The 20,316-nt window shown below is 41.4% G+C and overlaps 2 protein-coding genes across 3 annotated transcripts in view; both read right to left on the reverse strand.

Moving 5' to 3' along the window:
* The window catches only part of LOC103744230 (olfactory receptor 2V2-like), a 6,258-nt gene extending 3,309 nt beyond the window's left edge, over positions 1 to 2,949 (reverse strand). The window contains exon 1 of one of the 2 annotated variants that reach the window (XM_017801319.2): positions 2,916 to 2,949. The gene's annotated coding sequence lies outside the window, so the exon portion shown is untranslated. Of the gene's footprint in view, positions 1 to 1,899; positions 1,977 to 2,915 lie in introns of those variants that run through there. The other variant, XM_008845959.3, reaches the window with a different exon arrangement.
* A 6,378-nt stretch (positions 2,950 to 9,327) lies between these two features.
* LOC103744231 (olfactory receptor 2V2) lies at positions 9,328 to 10,299 on the reverse strand. The gene has a single exon (XM_008845960.1). It carries the CDS (start codon positions 10,273 to 10,275, stop codon positions 9,328 to 9,330), a length of 948 nt encoding a protein of 315 aa, XP_008844182.1. The 5' UTR covers positions 10,276 to 10,299.
* Between the last annotated feature and the right edge of the window lie 10,017 nt (positions 10,300 to 20,316).

Consider the following 20,316-nt stretch of genomic DNA (forward strand, 5'->3'; position numbering starts at 1 on the left):
AAAAAAGTGATGAAGAGATACAGGAGGAGTTGGGGGGAGGGGTGGACATGGATTTGATCAAACACCTTATATGCATGTATGAAATTCTTAATAAAGATTTTGTAAAAGTTGAAAAAAAAAACCTTACCTGTACCTATATGATGAAATTTCCCTGTGTGGCTGTTGGGAAGTCACAGGATATATACTTGAGTGTGGACTTTCCAGTGTAGCCGTAAATTCGGGGGAGCACCCACTTTTCTATAAATAAACCCCCACCCTATGCTCTGTTAGCAAGCCCAAAAAACTCATTAGGATTTCCAAAAACAAAAAGAACAGAGCTAATGGAAACCTTCATTATACCACCAAAGTTGAACCCATGTTGCCAAATCCTTTTGTCTTTGATTTCTTATTCCTATTCCCCCCTTATATTTCAATATATATATTAACCTGCTTCAAGTTATTTCTGGGAAAATGTGTTAAAATTGCCTCTTTGGAATAATAAAAAAAAAACAGTAATAAAAATATTTTTAGAAAAAAAAAAAGAAACTGCAGAGTGCATGTCCCTGGATAAGACTCCCAGTCCTTCCCAGCACCAGGGAGTTGGCCACTGGAGTTGTGCTCTTTTTAGAACGGAAAATGTCTGAATTCATGCACACACACAGGGTGATGACCCCAGGAGTTCTTCCCCTATACAATACACAGGAGGGTTATTCAGGGAGCTTTCCCTAGGAACTGTTTTCATAGCCTCCAATCTCATCTTGACTTTTGGCCCTTAGACTTAATCAACTAGCAAATAAAGAGAAATTTTTAGTTTCGCTGAGGACTCCCAACCCTAATCCTGACATCAGGGGCACTCTTTTGGAGCATTTATAAAGAATTCTTCTTTCTCTCTCTGCTCCTGTCTCTCTCTCTCTCACAATTTCCTTACGGATCTGTTTCATCAGAAATGCTTACTGAACAGATAAATATCAATTAACTCACCCTAGAAAAGACTTTTTCTTTGCAAAAAAAAAAAAAAAGGGAAATACAATGGACAGAAACCTGGAGCCCTGGACCCAAGACTCAGCTGGTCTCCACCCACTGTAGACCTTGTCTACCAAGCTGAGCCTCTTCAGCTGCATCTGGGTCCTGGGTAGACGGGTCATAGTCAGGCCTTCTGTGTCACAGGTTCCAGAAAGGTTCTGATGAGAAGGTATGTGGAACTTCCCAGAAAGGTTCTGCACTTATAATTTATTCTCCAGTCATGTGGATCACTAAGGACATCTGTCTCCCTGTCCTGGCCCACTCCCTTGAACGTAGATTCTTTTTTGTCTCTGTGCTCACTAACTCCTTCGAATGGTCAACGGCCTTGTTGTATGTAAAGAGGCATGCACAAGTCTTGCTCGTCCATGGAGCAGTATCAATCTCTCCTTCCCATCACAGTTAACAACAGTTCTATTGAGTTACCAGGTCACCACCCCGGGGTTATTCTCAAGTCCCCTTCTCTTACACATACATTCCACCATAAGAAACTCCTGCTGATTCTTCTAAACACACCCAATTCCTGTCCCCTTACAACTGCCACATCCCACGTCACAACACCACTGATATGGTCACTCTGTATGATGGCCATGTCCCCTCACTGGACTCACCTCCTGAATTTTCCCCTGTCACCCACCCCAGGCTGTTGACAAATAACACTCTGAAATTTATCTTTGAAAAAATAAAAACAAAGTGTTTTCAGTACAAAAGCAAGACTCAGCAGAAGACCCTCCATCACCACTCAGACCTCTGTTCCTTCTGCCTCCCAATATTGCCTCATACCCAGTCTCACTGGCCACCACACGGTTCTTCCAACACTGCAGGCAGACACCAGCCTGTTCCAATGGCCTATGTCCTCCCAGAAGCCCTTCCCAGACATGCTGTGTCTTGTTCACCTACCTCCTTCTTAGTTTCCCACTGAAGCCTTCCTTCAGTCCCTTCTTAGAGCTGAAATTCTCTTCCACTCTGTCTCTTCTCTGCCTTGCGTGGCTCAGAACAAGCAATACCAGCACACGGTCTGTTTTATTTATATGAATTTTGCTGCTTTCTGGTCTCCTCATTGGAATCTATGTTTTCTGGCACCTCTTTTGCTTAACACATGATCCCATGCTCTTCAAACAGTGACTATATTATGTGCTTAGTAAATAGTCTTTGGATAAGTAGTAATTATGATACAAAACAACCTTGAGAAAATTTTGTCTCAGTAGACATGCCATTTTCTCTAATCTCAGCTTTTTCTGCTGGGTGTTTGGACAGTGTTTGTTTGCTTTTCTTTCTTTCTTTTTTTTTCCTTTCTTTTGCATGAGAACAGATAAGAAACCACCTTGTCTAGACAGTGTTTTTGGAGGAAGGATGGCTCTATGTCCCGTGTCAGTGCTCTGCTTCCTGACCTTCACCTTCCCATCTCTCCAGCCATCCTATGCCTTCCTGCTACACACAGTTCTTCAACCCAGGGACCCATCTGAACCCACAGTGCCAACAGACAGGAGGATAGAGGTTAAGGAAAGACAAGGGGGGAGTTCTGTCCAGGCAGAGGGCTGTGAGAAAGAACATGCGGGGATAGCAATGGAAAACAAGTGACTCACTTCCCCCCCACAACAATAACGGAAAATCGCCCCAACACAACCTGGAGACAGACAATGGGAGGAAAAGGATACGCTGATGCCTAAATAGACACTGAAAAATGACCCAGCGGCTGGCGATAGAAACTATAAAGGAGAGAGGTGGGGGGGAGGCAGGAAAAAGACCCTCGCTTATGTTCAGTTAGATCTCCTGCAGAAAAGCAAATTCAACATAGACAGCCTGTGGAGGAATTCCTAGCATCAACATTATATGCATGCAAGAATTATCAAGCAATAAAAACAATTTTAAAACTAAAAACAATTTCATTGTTCTTTTCCTGTGCTTATACTTACTGCGTAAGAGGGGACAGGAAATAGCTGCTCCTCCCAGATCTGATCTCCTTCCATAGTGCCCACCAACCTCTCATCTAGGGTGTCTCTGCCACCCTAGGAACTCTCTACCTCAGACTGTGGCTCTGAGATAGAAAACAGTCTCACAATGATGGGAAAGTCAAAGAAATAAGGAAGGCCTGAGGTGCTGTGCATACAAAGTGTCATGATCTCATCTTTACATATTAAACCAGATATTAAAATGCCATACTACACCCCATAATGTATCATACAAAGGGTAATGTGAGAGAAAGGAAACACAGTCAACTAGATGACAGGGTGGAGACAGGTCAGAGCCAGCCTCTGTGCACCTTAGTCTACCCGCTGCCTCCTGCCCACCTCCCACAACATACCTGCCTCTCACCTGAGCTGCAGAACTAGCTTCACCGCCCATGCAGGTACTTAACACAGAGAATGGGTGGGGAAGGTGAAGCCAATAGCTCCCAGGGGTACCACAAATGCCAGCCTTGGAACTGGAGCTGCCAAGCTTCCACTGAAAGGGACCCAAAGGAAGAGCTCAGGGAAAGCACCAGGACGACAGCCAACAGAGGGACAGTGAGGAGACTTGGTCAAGGGAGGCTCCTGTATTGAAGAGAACATAGGGATTGGGAGGAGAGTTTCTTTATGCTCTGCCTGTCCCCTTATTTCTGCACTTCCCTGGGAAGACCCCTATAAGGGTCTCCAGCTCTGACTTCCCTCCTGAGTCCTCAATGCTCCACAGTGCATACCCATCCTTTGCCTGCCCTCATACAGCTGGCCTACATCTGTGTTTTGAATGATTTACAGAGAACTGGTGAGATACTATACTTGAATCAAATGTAGTCAACTAGCCATACTTGGGAAGATGGGGCAGAAGGATCACATCTTTTTTCAAGCTATCCTGGGCTACATAGTAAGTTCCAGGACAGCTTGAGCTGCCAACAGCAACAAAAACAGAAAAATCCATGCACTGAATACTGTCCTCATCCTAAGGAGCTTATCGCCTAGTGGGAGGGAAAGTACAGCTTCCATATTCACAAGTGTCTGATGGTACATGGGAGCTAGGACTCATGCCAAACCCGTGGTATATTTCTTCAAGAGCAGTAGATGTGCTTCGTAGTTCACAGTACACAGCGCCAGGGTCTACACCTATTGTGTCTGTTATCTCTCTCTCACCATGGATTGTACAGTCTCTCCCGCAGAGAGTGTCCTATACTTGACAATAAACTTCATGGTCAAAATTTTATAAGGTTTTGGCCTTATGCATCATAGAAATAAGTCCATTTTTTTCAATCTGTTTATCATCCACTTGACACATGACTAAATTACTTTAGATATCCTTGGGACAGCATGCTGAAATGCATATGGGGGAGCTAAGGAAAGGAAGGAAGACAGGAGAACTGAACCGAGGGAACACTGAGGGGATGTCTTCTGAGCACACTGATCTTGGACACGTCGGCTTGTGAGGATGTGACCCAGAGCATCTGCGTCTTCTTTCATCAGTCTCCTCTGAGCCTCCTTAAGCACCTGATATTTCCCACACCTGAATTTTGGCCTGAACCCTTTCCCCCATTGGAAGGTACTTGGTCTATTTTTTCCATTGCTTTTCAGTTTCATTATTCTCTAAGATTTGACACATTTTCATAAATCTCTGTGCAAACTTCCAAAACAAAACAAAACAATGCAAAACCCAAACGAACGAAACTCTCAATCCACAGTTTACTGCTCCCACTCCAGTCTTGGTGTCCCTTCCTGATTCAGTCTGCCTTGCCCTGTGACAAGCTCTAGTGCTGTTCATTGTACTGAACAGGCTGAACTGGTTGGTCATCTGCAAGGAAGGTAACATCCTCACTTTTATTACTATTATTATTATTACTTTTATTTTATGCATATGTGTGTATTGCCTGCATGTAGGTAAATGCACCTGTGTCGTGCAATGCGGGCAGAGGTCAGATGAGGCTGTCAGATCTCCTGGGACTGGAGTTACGGACAGTTGTTAGCTGCCATGTGGGTGCTGGAATTTGAAGCCAGGTCTTCTGCAAGAACAACCAGTGTTCTGAACTGCTGAGCCATCTCTCCAGCCCCCAATCCTCACTTTTTATATAACGTATTCTTTTAAAATATTTTATTATTTTTATTTCATGCCTATGAGTATATTGCCTGCATGTGTATGTGCACCTGTGTCATGCAATGCCTGTGGAGTCAGAAGAGGGCATTGGAGTCCCTTGGAACTGGAGTTATGGATGGCTGTTAGCCACCATGTGTGTGTGCTGGGTATCGAACTCAGGCCCTCTGCAAGAGTGGCTGATGCTCTTAACTGCTGATCCGTCTCTCCAGCCCACAACATATCCTTTTTTTTTTCAGATTTTTTTTTTTTTTTTTAGTTATGTGTATGTGTTTGTGTGCATATGAGTATAGTGCCCGCAAAGGCCAGAAGAGGGCATCAGATCCCTGGAGCTGGTTACTACAGGTGGTTGTGAGCTACCTGAGTGCACCTCAGCAGTAAGGTGTCCACCCACTGTGCTCTGTGTCCCAGGCTTGATCTTCAGCTCCATTCAGAATGAAGGAAAGCAAACAGTAACAACCACAGAATGAAAACAAACCATATACAGAAATACAGTAGCTATTTTTAAAAAATGACCTCACCCCAATAATGAAAGAAGGGGGCAAAAATATTGCAGAACTAAGAGTAAGACCGAATAACAGTATAATTAATAAAGGAAAAGAAAATGAGACAGAAGAGAGAAAAACTTCCTACTAAAGTATAATAAAAAGATAAAAAATTTAAAAGTAATGAAAATAAAGAATAAGCTAATGGTAGAACAGATGAGGGAGAAGAGGGAAAAAATGCAACAGGGGACATGACCATGCCCACGCTGCAGCACACGCTCAGAAGCCTCAGTGGTGTGTGTGTGTGTGTGTGTGTGTGTGTGTGTGTGTGTGTGTGTAACAAGTGCAAGCCTCTCCCTTCCTCCCATTGTCTGCCCTGGCTGCGCTCTTGGCTCTGTGAAACCTAAACAAACGAAAAGGCAAAACAAGTGCAAGCCTCTCCCTTCCTCCCATTGTCTGCCCTGGCTGCGCTCTTGGCTCTGTGCTGCCCTCTTGTGGCTATGTTCTCCTGGCAGGGAAGACTAATGCCTGATTCCTTGAACTCTGCTTCCCAAAAGCAGATCGAGACTCCTGGACTTTTGGAGGGAATAAGTGTGAACGTAACAGAGGAGGCCCCTGCTCTCACAGAGCGTTCAGGTTAGCTTTAAAGCATCACAAAAACCACACACAGCCTTTGGAACTACAGGTGCAAGGCAATTAACTACCTGATTTTATTTATTTATTTATTTATTTATTTATTTATTTATTTATTTATTTATCCACTTTGAGACAAGGTCTCACTGTATAACCCTGGATGATGTAGAACTCTTTGTGTAAACCAGGGTGATCTTTAGTTCACAGAGATCCACCTGCCTCTGCCTCCCAAGTGCATCTTGAGATTAAAGGCTTGATTATAATGAGGATTTGCCACGTATGTATAAATACTCCCCAATGAACTGAACTGGCAAGTTGGTGGGAAAGGATTCCTTCCGTAAGGCATTTGACATCAGTGGCCGGAGAGTACTTCCCAGTACTTACTATAAAAAATTTTAAGCATGTGCAAAAGTGAAATGGGTATTATAAAGTCCCATGATTTTTTTTAAATTTACTTATTTTTTTATGCATGTATGTACCTGTGTCATGCAATACCCTCAGAGGCCAGAAGAGGGTGCTGGATTCCCTGGAACTGGAGTTAGAGCTAACCACCCTGTGGGTGCTGGCAACTGAACCCAGGTCCTCTGGAAGTGCAGCCAGTACTCCTAATCACTGAGCCATCTCTCAGGCCCCAGAGTCCCATGGCTCTTGATTCTTCTGTTTCCCTACTCTGATGCATATTCTTTCTATTATTTCTTTATTTTAGCGAGTTTCTAAGTTCGCAGTTAGGTGCATTGATATTAGTTATGAAATTATTATCCTGCATGCTTGTTTTTTATTAGCATATATTCATTGTAAAGCATGGGCTTCTTTATGACATTTTCATGTGGACATATGTGCTTTGATCATATTCACTGTGCCACTGTTACTCACTGTTGTCCTCAATCCCTTTTCCTATCGGCTCCCTTCTTCCCAAGTATCCTCCCCCAACCATGCTTTTTAAATCTAGAGTCTTCATCTAGATTTAAAGAGAAGTCCCTCGTGCTCCAGAACTTTGCAAATGTCTGGGCATTAGTAAATTAGAGATATTTGTCCATTGAAAACCTGGTCTGGAGCTTGTGGTTAACTCTGTGGTAGATCTTTGCATAGCATGCCCCAAGCCTTGGGTTTAACACCCACTGACACAAAAACAATAACAATAAAACTGGCCTTTGTCCAGGCAATGGATTAGACACACAGTATATGCCCCAAAGAAGCAAATGAAGCAGGAATACCCCATCACTGGGATGACTATGGCAGAGCTGGAAAGCATTTTTATGCTAATTTTAAAGACTTTAAAAAAAATTGAGACAGGTATCCTAGGCTGTGCTGATCCTCCAGCCTCCACCCTTCAAATGTTGGACTTACAGGCCTGCCCCACTACACCTGGGGTGGAACCCAGGGCTTCATGCATGCCACAGGCTCTCCATATTCCCAGCCCAACTGAATTGTTTTCATCTTTTTTCTGAGATAGGTCTCATGTATCCCAGGCTGGCCTTGAACTTGCTGAGGGTGACACTGAATTCCCAATTCTCTTGCCTCCACTTCACAAGTATTGGGCTGATAGTCTAGTTTGAGAAGTACAAAATGCTAAGGAGATATGAGTGAGCATAGGTTTAACCAGGATTGCTTCCTGGAAGAGGAGAATCTGGGTCAAATCAGAATTTGGACAAGGAAAACGAATAGGATAAGAGTGAAGAAGAGCCACAAAGCTATTTAGTACTATAGATGCTGGCATCGGTAAGAGACCAGTAAAATAAAGTATGCATATTCACACATGGGGAATTCTGGCCGCTGTTTGACTAAGTAAAATAATTTCTATTTTCACAAACCCTTGGAGACTTCCTTTGGCAGTTAGGGCTCCGAAGGAAGGAAGCCTTCAGCAAAGTCTGCTCATCATAGCTGCAGCAACAAGCAAATCTAAAATAGCCAGGTTTGCCACAGAACACTGTTTCCAGAATTTAGCTCAGTTGGCCATCTAATAGCTCCCCATGGCAGGTTCCTTTTTTAAGAATTGTTATTATTGTTATTACTACTATTATTATTGTGCTGGGATGTTCACATGTACTAAGCAGACATTCTATCAGTGAGCTACACTCACCCATTCCTCCCTCGTTAAAACATGTCCTTATAAATGCAGCTGTTCTCCATGTGTGCTAAAGCCTGAAGCTGAACAAGCATCTTCCTGTGGCTTAGCACAATTTCCAGAACCCAATTTTACCTCCGTTTTCTCTCTGCTTTTCCAAGGGATAATTTGTTTTCCAGGAAAAGGAAATTTTATTTAAAATGTGTGCAGACAACTGATACCTAGCTTAGCACCATGGAAACAAGTCACAATCATAGTTGGAAGGCAAATATTGGAAAATGACTTATCAAATTAAAGTTCAAATTTTGTTATTACAGTCCTCATCTTCAAGGGGATGAGGCCACTCAGAAGGATGTGGCAGGAGTCTGGGTGTTTGAGGTTAGTTTGAATATCATGGAGAACATCAGCTCTAAGTAAAGAAAAGAACAAAAACCAGAGATGTTACAGAGTGGCAATTTTTGCTATGGATTGCATGTATACACCACTCCCATGGGCTCCTTTTGCCTCCCACACACTGAATCCAGAGATAAACAGGCTCTACCCTGTTCCTCCTGAATATCAAAACCTTCCATTTTTATCCTTTGAAGTAGTCTTCCTAAGGCTTCCAGTTGCACAGTGTAAGTATGAAAATCCTCTGAAAAGAAATATATGTTTGTTTTCTGCCATCTAGATTTTCATCCAAGTCACTAATGAGAGTCTATATTATGTAAGTAAGAGGTAAACGTTATCTCTACAAACAAATAAGGCATGTAACATGGTGCCTGGCACACAACAAACTCTGAAAAAATTAGTGAGAAGGGTTGAGTCTTCTAGTAACAAAATCTTCTGATTTTAAATAATAAGTGACAGCATCTCAATGCCCTAGTACTGCAGTGCCTGACATAACATAGTCCTCCCTTCCTCTGTAAGGTATGTTAGAAAATAGCCCACAAAACAATGAGGTGGGCAAGCCATTTACTCGTTTAGAGTCCTTTCCAAGACAACAGGTATTACGATTCTCACTGTTGATGATTGAACCAAGTGTCATGAAGAGGGAATTATTTACCTGTCATCACACATCCAGGATGATGCAGAGTCAGGCCCCAATACTCAGTGCAGGCTGCCAACCCTGCAGTGGTCCAGCCCCTTCCTCAGTGCCCCCATCACCTCCCTGTTCCTCAGGCTATAAATGAGGGGGTTGAGCATAGGCGTGAGGACCGTGTAGAAGACAGACACCACTTTATCATGGCTAGGGGTCCGATATTTCCTTGGCCTCAGGTAGATGAACATGGCTGCCCCATAGAAGAAGGAGACAGCTGTCAGGTGGGAGGAACAGGTGGCCAGAGCCTTTTTCCTGGACTGAGCAGAGCGCATACGGAGCACAGTTCCTAGGATGCGAGCATAGGAGGCTACAATGATGGAGAAAGGAAAGAGCAACATGAACACACAGCAAACAAATACCACCTTCTCAAACAGGGATGTGTCCACACAGGCCAGCCTCAACAAGGAAAGCATCTCACAGAAGAAATGGTTCACCTCCCTCAAGCCACAGTAGGGGAAGGTCATTACTACCACCATCTGCACCAGGCCATCTATTATCCCAAAGGCCCAGGAGCTCCCAACAATCTGAAGACAGACTTTCTGATTCATGAGGACTGGATAGTGAAGTGGGTGGCTGATGGCCACATAGCGATCATAAGCCATGAGTCCCAGCAAGAGCCCCTCGGAGCCCACGAGACAGACAAAGAGACCAATTTGTATGCTACAGCCCGCAAAGGAGATGGACTTCGTGCCAGACAGGAAGTTGACTGCCATTTTTGGCACATTGGTGCAGACCAACATGAGGTCCATGAGGGAGAGCTGGCTGAGGAAGAAGTACATGGGGGTATGAAGTCGAGGGTCAGTGTAGATGAGGAGGACGAGGAGAACGTTCCCACAAAGGGCTACTGTGAAGACTATCATGACCACAGAGAAAAGAACAAGATCAGCTGGACTGTGGGAGAAGATGCCCAAGAGGATGAAGTCGTCTGTAGATGATTGGTTCAGCCATCTCTCCATGCCTCAGCTGTTCTGGGTCACCTGAAAACAAGGAGAAAATACTCTGTATTATGTGACAACTCTGTCTGTCTGTATATCTGTCTGTCTGTCTGTCTCTCACACACATGCACACACAGTCTTTTCCTCCCTACCTCTCTCGTGCATGTTACATAAGCATTCTACCACTGAGTGACGTCCCCAAAAGGAGAAGCTGATAGAAGGGAGCCATGGACATCTAATTTTATATGAACAAGCACAAACAGAAATGGAATTATGCATATTGAAAAAGATAAACACTGCTGAGGGCGCTTATTAAAATATTGGACCTCATATATGGTCACTATGTATTGGACTCGGGGTAATAATAATAACAATAATAATATAAAAGGACATGAAGTCTGCAGTGAGATAGGTTGGGAGGGTCCTTGGTGTAGTTATAGGGAAGCAGAGGGAGGCAGATATGATCAAAACATATGGTAAATATGTATGAAATTTTCCAAAAAATATTTTTTAAAAAAGCAAACTATATGATCTCAGGGGAAGTAAAAGAATACATTTGCTGGGTGTGGTGGTGCACGTCTATAATCATAGGTATTCATGAGGCTTAGGCAGAAAGACCATGAATTAGAGGTCTCTGTCAAAAAATCCAACCACCCAACAAGCAAAAGCAATAAATAACCATAAGCACTTGCATCCCGCTCACACTTCTTAACCCTACACTCTGACAAACTTAATCACTGTCTTTTTTTCAATGGCATTTCCAAATGTTTCATCTTTATCTTTGTTTTTTTGGGGGGGATGTTTACTTCGACTCACAGTTTCCACATTAAAAAATACATACACACACACACACACACACACACCCCGTTTCCTGATCAGTTTCTGGTTACACTTTCAATCATAATTTATTCACAGCATCCTGATTAGGCATTACTTCATCTTTTTCTTAATTATTTTATCTTTCTTTCTTTAGACAGTGTCTCACCGTATATCAGGCTGGTCTCAAACTCTTCAGTCTCTAGTGTCGGAGTCTCTGCTGATAGGAATACAGGTTTGTATGCCATAGCAAGCTATTGCCAGACATGTCTGTGGTTCTGTTAGTAGCACAGCAATACAATATTCTCCTTTAATTTTTTTATCTAACAGTGTGTAACAAATAGCTCCCAAATTTAATGGCTTAAATAAAACACACTAAGAAGCACTCTATCACAGGTTCTGAGGGCCAGGAGCCCAGGTGCAGCTTAGCTGGGTAATCCTTTGAGTGCAGTCTATCATGAGGTTATTGTCAGGCTCTTGGCTAGATACTCTCCTGCTGAGGCATGACTGGAAGAGGCTGAATTCCAAAACCACTCCGGGGGCTGTTAGAGGCTTTGTTCCCTCCTCACAGGGCACCTCAGAGGGTAGAAGCTGTCTTCCCCAAGGATGAACCATCTCAAGGGTAAGAGCCCAAGTACGGTAGATAGTAGCTGAAGTCTCCTATGAGCTAAAGTGGGACGTGATGTCCCACCAGTTCTGCTGATTTTTAATCTCTAGATCTGAGCCACTACATTCAGCCAGCACTCAGGGAAGGGGATCACATGAGGCCACGAGCACTGAGGAATGGGCATCGCTGGGGACCTTCTTAACCCAGCACATCCTTTCATGGGCCAGTCTCAAATTCTTATTACTGATATAAATAAGCTGGATTCTGATGCACTTGAGCAAGGAACCTTGTCATTCAACACAGAAGAAGATTTTCTTGGAGCCTAGAAAACTAAGACTCAAATACTTTGTGATTATCAGTGTCCCTTTGTTCTGCAGAGAAGAGGCAGTGTCCTCTGTTCTAGTGGCAGGCAGTATGTAATTAGTGAAAGGGCACATTCAGCTTTTGCTTCCTACATTATTATCACACTCATCGTTGTGACTTCGCAGTGATTCAGCAATGAGTGCACACTGATTGTCCAAACAGATCCTCTTTATGAGGACACAGACTCTGAAGAGTGTCTAGATTGCCTTGGATGAGGAACTACAGAGCTAAGACTTTTGGATCTATGCTCTGGATACGTTACATTGCATCAGGGTAAAACACCCTGAGAGAATACGTTGACTTATCTGGGAGAAATTCTCAATTAGAAAATCCAATTCTCTTTTTTGGATTCTTGCCTCAATCAGAAGCTTTGTGATCTATATTGTGCACTCTTAAAAATGATGCATGCTCTTATTAATACAAAAGAGCAGTACTGGTTTCTGTTGGATATAGTGCAGAAGTGACTATATTATCATTTACGATCAGTAAGTTCCCGCATCACTGTTCACTGGTATAAATGGAATTATCCAACCGTAGATGAACATTAAAATTATATATCTGTCTCTGCCAGACTCAGGAAAAGTCCTCCGCGTGATGATAATGATCCCGAAGTGAATGTGGTAGAGAACACATCTGCTGCCCTTCTCCTCACCTCTCCAGGTGACCCCAAAATCATCAGATCTCAAACATCCTTTCAGAGTCTCAGCCTGGCCTGAGACTTTCAATTCTCTGAAAAATAGATACAATTACATTTTTTTCTGGGCCTTGAACAGGAACCACGGAACCGTCATTCTATCTGCACACCCTGGGAGGCGATCTCTTCCTCTCATTTCATTAACATGATAATTTACACTCTGAGCTGTCAAATTCAGACTCACTCACACTGGGTCCTTCATGTGTGCCTCCAAATCTAAATCATATCCAGTCCTACTGGATTTACCTTTACTGAAGTCTTCTGCTTCTTACATCTGGTCCTTTATTTTCTTCCCTCCTGTTACTAAAGTGATAGAGGTATTTACAAAATCTAAGGATAACCACTACAAATAAATGATAGTTAAATTAATAAGTCATGTGTGCACCGGTGTGTTTAGGCCTCCCTTTCCTTACTGCACAGATGTAACGAGGTGGCTCCATAACACTTGCTGTTAGTGGAAACCCTGGGTCATGTCTTTGACTAGGACGACCTAGTCCCTCCCGTGATCAAGGAGTTGGCCACTTGAGTTGTGCCCCTGTCAGAATGAAAAACGTTGGAATTCCTGCACAAGGTGGTGAGCCCAGATGTCCTTGTCACTAACACCCACATAGTTGAGGGGTTTTCTCTAGAAGAAAATCACTTTTTTCGTAGCCTTGTAGTCCAACTTGTCCATTTGGCTGCAGGATAAGCCAATGCATTTCTTTTCCCTTGCGGAGGATGCCCAGCCTTAATCCTGTTATCAGGGATACTCGTTTGTATGAGTGGTTTTCTCTCTCTCTCTCTCTCTCTCTCTCTCTCTCTCTCTCTCTCTCTCTCTCCCTCCCTCCCTCCCTCCCTCCCTCCTCTCTCCTCTCTCAATCATCTTCACACTGCTCATCTCTTCAGAAGTGCTGGCAACATAACTACATAACAAGTGACTTCTTCATTCAATGTGTGATCTCAGGCTCCTCAGGTCTTTCATGTGTATTGTGTTGAACGAGTTATAAATATACCAAAATGGCAGAAGTTGTTGCAACATCTCATGTGCTATTTGAGCAGCTCTTTGATTTCACCAGATACTCTGAGCACTTACTGGCTAAGTTTTTCCTCTTAGGAACAACATAAAAGCCTTCCTTTCTCTGCACATTGTCTGCGGGCTGCTTGACTCTATGCCCTACATCAGTCTTGGAGAAACCTCCCCGTTTCTCACCTCCACTAATCTTTTTCTTCCATAGGTAAATCATTGTTCTACCCAAGGACTAATAGTTTAGACCAATCCATTCACAAAGAAAGAGAAAAAGAAAACTTTAGTGAGCTATTAACGGGGAAAAAGAAAAATAACAATGGCAGAAGTCTAAAAGACAGACTTTGGGGGAGACAGTCAAGGTTGGATGACTTGAGCCACAAACAAATCCTTGATAGAGGCAACAATAAGAGGAAGAGGATATGCTGATTATTAAAAAGAAGGGGGGAAATGAACCAATAACCAGACTTGCAAAAGAGAACGTATGCATGAAGATGTGTTGGGGAGGGTGACAGGAAAAAGACCTCACTCACCTTTTGTTGCATTCCCTGCAGGAAAATAGATTCAGCACAGATATCCCGTGGAGGAGTTCCTAGCAAAATAAGTTCATTGTTCTTTTCCTGTGCTTGTTCTTTCTGGGTGAAAGGGGACAGGAAGGAGTTACTCTGCAGATCTAATCTCCTTCTGCAGCTGCCACCAACCTCTTAGCCAGGCTGTGGCTATTTATGCCACCCTGGGCTTCCCTGAGGACTCTACTTCAGACACTGGCTCAGATAAACAGCTTCTTCTCACAAGAAATAATGAATATTTGAAGTGAGGGATATGCCAGTTTCCATAATCTGATCGTTCTATGTTGTATATATTAAAATATGAATTCTATCCCACAAACATGCTTAATTATTGTATGTTAGAACAAGGGAATAGAGAAGAAAGCACATTTAGTTAATGAGATGCTGGTGAGCAGATGGGTCAGCACTAGCATCTTTGAACCTGAGACCACTCACCAATGACTTCCTGCCTTCCACAGCCACTTGCTGGTCACCTGTCTTGCCGAACTCTCCCATTGCCCACACAGGAACTTAACACAAAGACTGAATGAAGAAGGAAAAGCCAATAATTCCCACGAGAGTCCACAGATGCCCGCTCTGGAACCAGAGATCCCAAGTTTATAATTAAAGAGACCCAAAAAGGGATCTCGGAGATGATAGCAGGAGCCAGCAGGGAGCAGAGGGAGGAAATCTACTCAGGGTTCTCTGGACATTTTTGGCAAGTTTCTGGGTGTTCTTTATCCTTGTGATCCCCCAGTGACCATCATCCTCCACCTGTGGCTGTCTCCTTCAGGCTGCTCTGCAGCTACAGAGCATACTTGTCCATTATCTGCTCTCACAATGTCTGCCTATGTTTTTGGATGTGATATGTGATATGTGACCTGATGTTTACTCTGGATTAAACCATCGTCAGACCCTCTTGTTTGGATGAAGTGCTACTTGGAAGATCCTTCTGTCCTGGGCAAGAGGAATTGGGAGAGCATTTAATGTTTTAATAATGGGCTGACTGACATGCAGCAACTGATGTCACTTAATGATATCAATAAAAAATACACTGTGATAAATGAAGATGCAGAGATACGCTTGGGTAACCAGGCAAGCTTTCTCAGATGGGTAATATCTGTTCTTGGCCTGGAAGCAGATGGCTGAGAAAGGAAGTAAACAGTCTTTGGGGGGTGGGACTTGCCCTGTAAGGGTTGGTTAATTCTTGGAGGTCTTAACTAGCTGTCTATAAGCATGCAAAGCAAACAATCAAGATAGTATAACCTAACTGCCTCCTGCATCAGGTTCTGACACTCGGAGTCACTTTTCACTTACTCCAACCATTCCAGGGCAGGTACCAGACAGCTAAGGAGGCACTTATGACCCAGACAGTATTGAAATTATGAAGACTACCCAATCCTGAACCTGATTGCCTTGCTTTGCTCATTCCTTCCTACGGAAACCACAATAAAAGCTGCTGGCAGTGTTTCCCTTGCTGAAGCTTGGCTCCGGGGTTCTGTTTCTTCTCCTGTAACTACATGATATGCCATTCCTCTGGCTTAGGAGATATAGGAGGATAAAAATTTGTATTCTGTCATTTCTGGGTCTGTGTTTCTTACCACACCTATGGATATAGTTAGTTTGTATCTCAAAGCCTGACGTACTGGAAGCTTGTTCCAGCATATGCCAGTATCAGCTGGGCTTTTTGTTTATTTTGGTTTGGTTTGGCATGTGTGGGTTTGTTTGTTTTTTGTTTTTTGTTTTTGTATGGTTCTGTAGTGTAATTTGAAGTCAGATATTGTGATACCTCTAGCATTACTATTTTAAAAAGCTAAATACTGCTTTGGCTATTTTGACATCTTCTGTGCTTCCATGTGAAATTTAGGATTTTTTTCTAATTCTATGGAGAATGACTGGAATTTTAACGACGTTGCGTTTTATCTGTGGATTGCTTTTGATAATGTAGCCAGTTCCACAAAACTGATGTTGACAATCCACGAGCTTAGGAGGTCTTTCCAACTTCTAGTGTCCTGTGTCTTATTTCAGTTCTTCCTTCAGTGTATTACCATTTTCATTATACAGATCTTTCACTTCCTTAGCTAACGTCCCTCCCAGGTTTTTAAAATGAGTTCGTTTGTTTTTGTTTTTTTTAAGGCTCTTTTGAATGGGATTGTTTTCCTGCTCTCCTCTTCATGTTTGTTAACAGTATATGGAAAAGCAAATGAGGTTTTACTCTTAGTTTTGTGTCCTTCTCCTTTGCTGGTTTTTTTTAGCTCTAAGAGTTTTTGGTTTTTGGTAGTTTTAAAGTACAGGATCATTTTGTATGTACTAGGCCTCTCATCTTCCCATCTCTATCCATTTTCTTTTTTCTCTGTTGTCTATTGCTCTTGCAGAGACTTTAAAAAATTACATTGAATAAGAGTTAACAGAGTAAACACATTTTCTCATTTCTAATTTTAGAGGAAATGCTTTCAGTTTTTCCCCATTTACTGTAATATTGGCTACAGATACATAAGTTTATTAAGTTATTATGTTGAGGTATGTTCCTTCCATTTCTAGTTTCTTTAGAGTTTTTATCAAAAAAAAGATATTGAACTTCGTCAAATGCATTTTATTCATCTATTGAGATAACCACGAGCTTTCTGTCCCTGAGTCTATTTATGTGTTGTATTACATTTATCTACTGGTATATGTTGAACCATCCTTGCATTTCTGAAGTGAAGCCGACTTGGTCATTGTATATAATCTTTTCAATATGTTATCAAATTCAATTTGCAAGTATTTTATTCAGAATTTTTGAATTCTGGTATATCACAGAAAATTATTTCATAGTTTCTTTTCTGTTGTATTGATGTCTCCTTTTGGTCTTAGGACAATGCTGACCTCATAAAATGAGCTTGGAGTTCTCCTTCCTTCCCTTTCTACTTTGCAGAATAATTTGAGGAACACTGATGGTATTTCTTCTTCAGTTTTCTGGGAGAAGTAGTCAGCAATGTATTCATCTGGTCATGGGTTTTTTTCTTTTTCTTTATTCCGGAGAAAACAGCTTCAATCGCATTGTTTACAGGCCTAAGTTGTTTATATCCTCTTGGTTTAAATTAGGGAGGTCATATTTATCCAAAAATCCATCCATTTCTTTTATATTTTCTAATTTGTTAGAATATAGGTTTTCAAAGTATCCCTGCGAATGTTCTGAGCTTTATTGGTAAAAAGCATTCCCTTTTCTTCTCCACCTTTATTAATTTGAGTCTCTCTTTTGGTTAGTTTGGTTAAGAACTTGCCATTCTTGTTTATCTTTTCAAAGAAACAACTCTTTCATTGATTCTTTGTATTGTTATTTTTTCTATTTAATTAATTTCTTCCTTTATTATTATTCATTTTTATTAATTTGGACTTTGGCTTATTCACGTTTCTCTAAGACCTTGAGGGTCATCTTTAGGTTAATTTTCCAGATTGATCTGACTTTTAGGTAGAGTTTTAGCCAAGAATTTCCCTCTTACAATTATTTTTGCTGTGTCCCAAAGGTTGGTGGTAAGTTGTGTTTTTTTTCACTTGTTATTGAGAAGTTTTTAATTTCTTCCCTTATTCCTTTAATGACCCGCTGACCAGTCAAGTGATGGTTGCTCGATATTCATATATTTGTATTGTTTCTGTAGCTTCTCCTGACATTGACTTCTACTTTTATTCCATTATGATATAATAAGATATAAGAAATTATTGTGACTCTTCTGTGTTTGTTAAGACTTATTGCCTTACAGCCCACAGCTCAGTGTGCTTTGGAGAAAGTTTCATGGGATGCTGAGTAGATGGTGTATTCTGCAGGTGTTTGTGGGACATTTTGTAAATGTCTGTGAAGTCCACTTCATCTACGGCACAAATTAACTTAACATTTCTTGTTATCCCTTTGGTCTGGATGGTCTATCTGCTGATGAGGGAGAGCTACTAAAGCAACCCACTATTATTGTGTTTTATCTAGACCTCTCTATCCACTTATGCCCAGTAGTGTTTTATGAGTATTAGGTGCACCAAACTGTGCTGTGCGTGTGTTGTAATTGCTATATCTTCTAGATGCATTCTTCCTTTATTAACAGGTAGTGGCTTTCTTTAGCATTTCTAGTTTGGCTTGATGTGTACTTTGTCAAGTAAGAGAGCGGCTACTCTTGTCTGTTTCCTGCTTTTACTTGCTTAATTTCTCAGTATGTATGTATGTCTTTGTTAGTGACGTGTCATTCTTGAAGACAAGAAACAATTGGATCTTGTGTTTTGATCCAACTCAACTGATCTGTGTCTTCTAATTCTGGTTTTGAAATTAGTAACATTTAAGGGTGTTATTTCAAATCTGCTGATTCCTGTCATCTTGGCAATCTTTGATTTACTGAGCTAGACATGCTTGATTCTCTTATAGTTCCTATATCTCTATCCACCCTTCTGAGAGTCTTTCTTGTGCTCTCGTGTTGGGACCGTCTTTGTAACTCCTCTCTGTGGAGAATTCCTAAGCATCTTTTGTGATGTCGGTTTAGTGGTCATGAATTGCTTTGGTTTGTTCTTATAATGGAAGGTTTGTATTTCTCCATCAATTTTACAAGATAACTTTGCTGGATATAATAATATTGATGGCTGTTTTTTTTTTTTTGTTTTGTTTTTTTTTCCTTTCAGAACTTAAATATATCGTTCCAGGCTTTCCTAGCTTTTAGGGTTTCTGTTGTGAGAACTAATGTATTTCTGATATTTCCTTTGCAAACTTTTAGCATTGTTTCTTTGCTCTATAAATTTAGCTTTTTAATGATAATGTGGTTTGGAAAGTTTCTTTTCTAGTCATATCTATTTGAAATTCTAAACACATCTTGTTCTTGTATGTTCATATTTTCCCCTAGCTTAGGGACATTTCTGTCGTAACTCCATTGAGTATCTTTTCTATGGATGTAGTTTTTTCTCATACTCTTCTACTCCACGAATTCTTAGGTTTGGTGTTTTCTTCATGGCTCAGTATTCTTGAAACTTGCATACCTGACTTTTTTTTTTTTTTCTTTATTGGTGTCTGAATGTAACATTTCCTCTTGTCTTCATTCTTTGTCCTGCTTGGTCTAATTTGTTGCTGATACTTTCTGCTTGTTTTTTATTTGATTGACTTTTTCATTTTCAACATTTACATTTGTTCCTCAGAATCTCAATTTTCTTGCTGATTTTTTCCTTTATGCACTTTAATTCCTTGTTCTTGTTGCTTTTTTGTCTAGGGTTGGAATTGATTTTCTTATTTCATTTGTTTGCTTATTTGAATCCTCTTTGAAGTCATTGAACACAAAAATTTTTTATTTTATTTTATTTTTGAGGGTTTCTGATAATGCTACATTCTGAGCATATAAAGGGTACAAAATGAATTTTTTTCCAGACTATTTCAAAGGATGGTGCCAGTCTATCATTGTCTGCAAAGCACCTTCACATACTGTTACTGTAGGTCATGTTGTCTCTTAATTAAAGTAAGATACCATATGTCCATAGTTTTGGCCTGTACTGAAATGGGGGAAAAGAGGGTCCCCTAGAGGGTTCTCATTCGCAAAAGAATTGAAGAATAAACCCAAACGACAGAAAGTGGACAGACTTACAGAGACCTACGTGATGGTGGCTTGTCAGAAGTTCTGTGGAGTTCTGCTTTGCAAAGCAGGATTCCAGGCAGGAAAAATTCGCTATCTCATTAACACACCAGGTATTCCACCTATCTATTTAGCATAACTTAAGGTGGACCTGCCTTCATCAAACATTTTTAATAGCAGGAATTTGAATTCTTAGGCATTTCAGCTGCTTCATTATCTTTGGTTTTGGTCACTGAGAAGTGAGATTTTGGATGTGTCACACTGGCTTGCTTTTTCATACTTTTATATTTTCATCTTGTGATTTGTACAGCTACTAACTGTATGTAACTCCAGTTCCAGGAGATCCTACATCCTGTTCTGGCCTTCTCAAGCATTGCATGACATGGGTGCACTTCCATATGTGCACGTAACACACTCATATACATTAAAATAAAAATAATACAGAAAATATTTTTTTA

This window comes from Nannospalax galili, unplaced genomic scaffold (genome assembly GCF_000622305.1).
Source record: "Nannospalax galili isolate Female #2095 unplaced genomic scaffold, S.galili_v1.0 scaffold382, whole genome shotgun sequence".
In the NCBI taxonomy this organism is placed as follows: domain Eukaryota; kingdom Metazoa; phylum Chordata; class Mammalia; order Rodentia; family Spalacidae; genus Nannospalax; species Nannospalax galili.